The sequence below is a fragment of the Simochromis diagramma genome, unplaced genomic scaffold (genome assembly GCF_900408965.1).
Source record: "Simochromis diagramma unplaced genomic scaffold, fSimDia1.1 OVJJ01000630.1, whole genome shotgun sequence".
Lineage (NCBI taxonomy): Eukaryota > Metazoa > Chordata > Actinopteri > Cichliformes > Cichlidae > Simochromis > Simochromis diagramma.
The window spans coordinates 584072-590892 of NW_024386927.1; the positions used below are offsets into that span (position 1 = coordinate 584072).

The window sequence follows — 6821 nt, forward strand, 5'->3', positions numbered from 1 at the left end:
CCAGTTGCTTTTCTACATGAATTACCGTACCTATAAGATATTTCAAAGTTTCTTTAATGAAGTGATATATTTCACACTATTCAACAATATTTCATTATTAAGAAAGTTAATGTTTTTTGCTGGCTTTTCTAACTACCAGTACATTTCCCTCATAGATATACAAATTTTGATAATTGAAAAGGAAGGGGGATGTGTTGAATTATATATTCTTTTTAAACAAATGTAATCTCTGTTTCTAGTTATCAGGTTTCAATTATAATGTTGTCCTCGGATCTTTAGTGGTTCTAACAGGCACTAACTATTTGTTTCTTTTTATAAAGTCTAAATGGCTTGGAGTGGTTGGTAAGATTGGAAATAAGCTTCCTAAATGCTTATCGATCACATAGTAGTACATATCATGTCACAAGTGTCATGGTTGGCTGTGTGGCAGGCAAGCAGAAGTGGTGGACCCAAAATTGCAGGACTCTTGGAGATGGGAATAAACTGAAAACGCAGCTTTATTGCTGGAGGAATGATTCACGAAATAAAACTTACAAAAACAAAACTCTAAACCGAGGTCCTGGAGGACAGGACATTACAAACACACAGCAAGTTGAGGGTACAACGCGACACTGACACAGAGAAACACAGGGCTTAAATACACAGACGGCAGTAATCAAGGGAGGAGAGACAGGAGGGGAACACACCTGGGAGAAATCACAGCTGACGAGACAGGGGAAACGTAAACTGAGCACACTCACATACGACACAGACCTTCACAATAAAACAGGAAACTCAGACACATGGAACCAGACAAGACATTGAACTAAACAGACAGATTCACAAACAGACGGGGTGACACCATAGACAGACAGATACAGACGCAGACTCAGAGGCAGACCGAATATAACACGTAGAACTCAAACAATAATAATCATGATAATAAATTGGAAAATGATAATAATAAACTTAAAGCGCTAGGTCACCGACCCAGGACCATGACAACAAGAACCAAAATTAATTGTTGTAATGGAAGTAATAACTAATATGAATTTAGGCAGGTTTGCAACCAAGCAGAAAAGTCTTTCAACATCCCAGATAAATAAATATGAAATCACCACACTTGGAGAATGTTCATTTAGCTTTTTTTACTTCAGAATTTGAATGGCTTTCCCCTTTTTAAAATTAAGTATATAACACTTTATGTAATGTTACGATATAAATATATATTCTTAATGCTTATTTTCTGATTATATTGTCTTTTGTACTTTGTAATAGAGGCATAAGAAACAACTAGGTCATAGGGTGACAGGTCGATCTGGCAACAGACTTTAGAAAGGGGAAGTTTAGTGCAGAGCTGCACAGGAAACCAGACACAAAAAAGAGGAACTAAGTAAACGGTGTGTCGGTGTGACGTAGTGCAGAAATATATATATATATATATATATGGATTTAGCTGCAGAAAATTCAGACCTGAGTATGTGTGTTCCGTCTCCATTTCCAGAAATGTAAAATAAAGATTTTTTGAGCTTTACCACTCTGAGTTCAGTCTTTCTCTGAAGGGAGGTCAGCAGCTGATGGATGGATGGCTTTGACAAAGAAAAGGTCATTAGCAATAGGCCACAAAGGAGGTGGAACTCTTCTGAATCTGGAGAAGGAAAATTCAGTGATGCAAGCTCTGACAAAGTGTCTGGTGACTTAGGGGCAGACTCCCGAAAAACATTCATAAAACATACAATTTAATATTAGTAGCTCTTGAAAGGTGTGAGGGACCTAAAACACAGGAAAAAAAATACAATCCCGTCTTTGTGTTTGAAAGGCAAGCACAATCATAGCCCCTCTCATTTGCTGTCATGTTATTAACTGTTATTTTTAACTGCAATTTTTGTTTTATGTTATTTTAAAACAGTAGTTTTGTAAATAAATCACATTTTTCAAATAATAATGAGCACATAGAAGTGGCTTTGGTGGCTGTGGTTCTGACTTTATTTAGGCGCACGATTGAACATTTCATAAAACAATGAAACAAATTAATATGAGTTAATAACACATTTACCTTCCAGTCTGGATTTTTAGCTTACAGGTCACACACATGAACTCTTAGCACGAACCCACTGAGATGCATCTGGAGTTAGATTCAAAGTAACATTTAGCTCTTTTTATAAAATAAATCACCGATCTGGAACATAAAAAAGCGTTAAATGGTATAACATTACTGCTCATTGATGTATGACACTTGAAAGTAACACAAATGGTCGTTTTATAGTAGCTAAAACAAAACCCCACTCTAAACCTGTATGGGTCTTTACTGACCAGTTAAGAGGTTTACTTATATTCACTTTTGCAACCTACTTGCCAGCTTGTCCAAACTAAGGTGAATCCAAAGATGAACCAAACCAGGTTCCACTGGGAGAATGCTTGAAAGCTTCAATTCAATTTTTTAACTAAATATATTTCTCAAGGTGCCGTTGACTTGAAATTCCCACCAGATTGCAGCAACAACCCATCCAGTCCACACATGCAGAGAAATGAAACCACAGATGTAATAATGAGAAAATGACATGGAAAAAAAAACTACTTACTGAAATGTAACAACAAGCCTCTGTTGAGATCACAGCTTCAAGACACCTTTTGTATGAAAACGTCAGCAGCACCTTTAGAAATACATTGACAAGTGACATGTTCAATAATATTTGGCCTAACTGAACTAATATTCAGTTCAATTTCCTCTCAGCTCTCGTTAAAGAGAGACGGTGGCTGCTTGTCAAGGATGCTAGCCAGTGTTTTAAATGGCTGTCCCCAGTCGCCAAGCGAGCTAAAATCCCCTAAACTGTCAAGTACAAAAGAGTCCTCTATGGATGAGAGAGAACGCGCCTCTGAGCCATCCCCCTCGTATGCGTAGGTTGCCAGTGAATCAGCAGGTAGGGCCGCGTACCCCTGCTGGCTCTCCTTCAGTCGGTGTTCAATGACCTCTCTGATCAATTCAGCATCGCCTTGGGTCGCCCTGCCGCGGCAGAAGAGTGGAGGCTTGTTCCCGGTGGCGATGAAGCTGGCTGTTTGCAGATGGATGTCAGGTGACCTGACATTGTCACAGTGGGTGCTGAGATGCATCAGAATGCCGTCGCCATAGCCATTTTTCTTCTTGTTGGAGATGCTGCTGTGGTCTGTTTTGCACAAGGTGCCCATGTGAAACGCGTCAGTGTCAGCCTCGCCACCTCCCTCGTCGTCATAGTGAATGACATTATCACGGATGTCTTCTTTTGATCTCATCAGCGTGTCTTTCACTTTCTGGGGCCTCTGACTCATGTATAACACTGACATACCTGCAAGGCAGAAAACAGAGAGAAGCACTGGTTACCATGGTGACCACACACATACATGATCCTTAAAAATATAAATGTATAAAACATTACATGGTGCAATCAAATCTGCTGGATTTTAGATCAATGTTTGGACAATACTTTAGGAACGTGTTGCAATGCAGTATACCCCACTGAGGTTCAAACACCAGGATGGGGAAGACAGGCACCATAAGGGGTCATCCTGGGTCATCCACCCAGTGTTTTGTCATTTTTCTGCATTTATTGAGTTGTTTACTGTATTGTATCTAGTTTCAGTTTATTGCTTGTGTCCTTTTGTATTCATGCCTCCTATTGTTGTTTATCTTGGTCTCTGTGTTTTGTCCTTTAGTCTCGTGTGTGAAGTAAGTCTTGTGTTTGTTCATGGACCTTCGATCTGGTGTTTCCTGTGGTTATCGTCCCTCTGTGCCTTTGTGTCTCATTTTCCCTGATTTGTTCTCTTGTGTCCCCGATCTCACCCGTCTCTCTGTGCTGTCCTGTCTGGTCCTCCTGTTAAACTAACCATGGTTCCTTGTTCAGACTCATGGTGTGTTTATTTTGTGTCTCATCATGTTATAGTTTCCAGCTGTATCCCACCCTTTGCATCTTTTGTTGTTATTCTTTCCAGTTTGGATTCGGGAGACAGAGACTATCTCTACTTTCAAGATTAGGCTTCAAACTTTCCTTTTTGCTAAAGCATATAGTTAGGGCTGGACCAGGTGACCCTGAATCCTCCCTTAGTTATGCTGCAATAGACGTAGGCTGCCAGGGATTCCCATGATGCACTGGGTGTTTCTTCTTCACTCACTATGTATTAACAGACCTCTCTGCACTGAATCACATCTGTTATTAACCTCTGTCTCTCTTCCACAGCATGTCTTTATCCTGTCTTCCTTCTCTCACCCCAGCCAATCACAGCAGATGGCCCCGCCCCTCCCTGAGCCTGGTTCTGCTGGAGGTTTCTTCCTGTTAAAAGAGAGTTTTTCCTTCCCACTGTCGCCAAAGTGCTTGCTCATAGGGGGTCATATGATTGTTGGGTTTTTCTCTGTATCTATGAAGCACCTTGAGGCGACTTTTGTTGTGATTTGGCGCTATATAAATAAAATTGAATTGAATTGAATTGAATTCTGGTAAGTATATATTGTTCGAGTCGCCCCTTGCTCTCTGTCGTGTGGTCCCTCACACCTTCATGCTGTGTGTCCTGTATGGATCACTGCAGCCCTCCATCCATCATTACATCAAAACTCTTCCACATCCTGCAGGTTTTCTAAACAATGTTTCTTTGCTTTTCAATAACAGTCTTGTAAAAGCAACATTGTATTCAAAGCCATCCAGTTCTGTGTATGCAGTAAAAGTGATGAAGTTCTTTATTTATTCATTTATCTACTTCAGGTTTATTATCAGCCCTAATTTAAAACATCAGATTACCTGAACAGGATGAGAACCAGAGTAATATGCTCAGGTACAGCATCAGTTTGTCATCATCATCAAGCTCAAAACCTTAGAGCTCCTTATATTCATATGGAATTTGCACATTGTATTTTCACCTGTATGTCCAATATAAACAGAATGTTTATAACAAAAAATAAATACATACATTTATTTGCTTGTGACCTGGTGGGAGGTTAATAAAATATTAACTGGTCTGTTGTGCCAAGAATGATTTTCTTCATTAAACAACATTAAGAAAGATTTTTAGGCTACCTAATGTCAACAGTGCAAAAAGTAAAATTCAGTCAGAACACACTGCACATAAGACTGCAGTTTGCAACGCTAACCCCAGAGTTTGAGTGTTTATACATGACACCAATCAGCTTACCAATCAGCAGAGCAATGCTCAGAAGAATAGCCAACAAAGCTTGAGCACTGAGCTCAGCGGGCAGGAACATGGCCACTGGTGAGCAGGTCAGAGGTGAGCCCACAGTCTCACAGGAACACACTCTGATGGTCAGGGTAGCTGTGCTGCTCTGAGCGGGGTAACCGCTGTCCTCAACTACAACAGGAAGGATGTAGACGTCCTGCAGCCGCCGCTGGAAAGCTGAATGTCGAGTCACAATCCCAGCAGTGTTGTCTGTAAGATCAACAGGGATGCTGCATTATTATTACATTACATACAACAACTATGTACAACATCATGCATAGTAACATAATAATTACTGCTAATTAATAATTGGACTGGTCAGGTAATAATTGGTATGTAAGCCAGGTATAAACACTCTCAGGCTTGCGTTCATTGAAATGAAACAAGTAAGTTGGCAGTTTGGCTTAAATTAGTCCTAAAAGCAAAGCATAAGAGGGACCAGAGGGACAACTGGGACCTCTGGTACCATTTAGCATTTATACAGACAGTATACATAAAATGTTATACTGTTATACTGCATGCTGGTCGACATGCAGAATTTACAATAAGTAACAGTACGCAGCAGTAACAGCAGATGGAGATTTGTGATTTCAAGGCAACATTAAATAATCACAGGACAGCATTACAACTGATATTATTCATACATTTTAATGTAAATACATATTAGCCGTCAATTTTAATCCTTCCGGTGATTACAGACTCTGGAACGTAGTTCATATGTTTTTTTGCTCATTACCAACTTCTTGCCTTTTATACAAGTTGGTAATATAATTTGAAGTAACGCAACTTCTGTATGTGTGTCCACTTCACACTTTGAAGAGGCACACGGTGGACAGGCATGTTTTCCTGTGAGACGGGGCTACTGTCCTTAACATCAGTTTCAATGTGGTCTCATGTACCATTATTCACAGGGCCCATGATTTGACACACTGTATTTCTGTAACACAAGTTTTATTTTTAGACATTAAAGAAGCTTCTTCAGTTCTAAGAGTCAAATGGTGGAGAGTCCCAGATTTAAAACGCAGTGGGAGTTTCCCCCCAAAGAGGGACAAAGGACCCCCTGATAATCACATGAGCTAAGGTGTGAAAATGGGTGTGGGTCCCAATCAGGCAGGATTTCAGGTGAGCTCATTGTGAAACCTGGCCCCACCCTGTTTGGTCTCTCTGATGTAGAGGTCTGGGCATTCCTCGCTACACTGTACAGCAAACACCACATTGTTAAGTCTGTGTTTTGGAGTTTTGTCTTTCGGGTGAACCAGTTTTTGTCTGAGTGTGTTGCTGGGTCTGAAGTACACCGGGATGTCGTGCATGGCGAAAACTCCTGAGTTTCTCTGATACACCGGCTACATAGGGGATGACAATGTTGTTGCGTCTGTCTTTCTTATTCTCCCTCGCTGGTGTCTGGTCTTCTTTTCTGTGCCTCTTTGCTGACTTTATAAACTCTCAATTAGGATAACTACATGTTTTGAGTGCTTCCTTTACGTGTGTGTTCCTTCTTTTTCCCTTCAGGCTTAGAGGGAACATGTTCAGGGAACTGAAGAAGCTTCTTGGATGAGAGGTGAAACGTCTTCAAGCAACTCAAAGAAGTCCAGACGCTTTTCTTTCCAAGCTCCTTAGACTACGATGACCTGGATGACTGAGAA

At 40.5% G+C, this 6821-nt stretch overlaps 1 protein-coding gene across 1 annotated transcript; it reads right to left on the reverse strand.

Moving 5' to 3' along the window:
- Positions 1 to 1942: 1942 nt before the first annotated feature.
- Positions 1943 to 3801, reverse strand: LOC120736707 (cadherin-12-like). Its single transcript, XM_040036984.1, has one exon. The coding sequence runs from the start codon at positions 3298 to 3300 to the stop codon at positions 2710 to 2712; it is 591 nt and encodes a 196-aa protein (XP_039892918.1). The 5' UTR covers positions 3301 to 3801; the 3' UTR covers positions 1943 to 2709.
- Positions 3802 to 6821: the final 3020 nt, after the last annotated feature.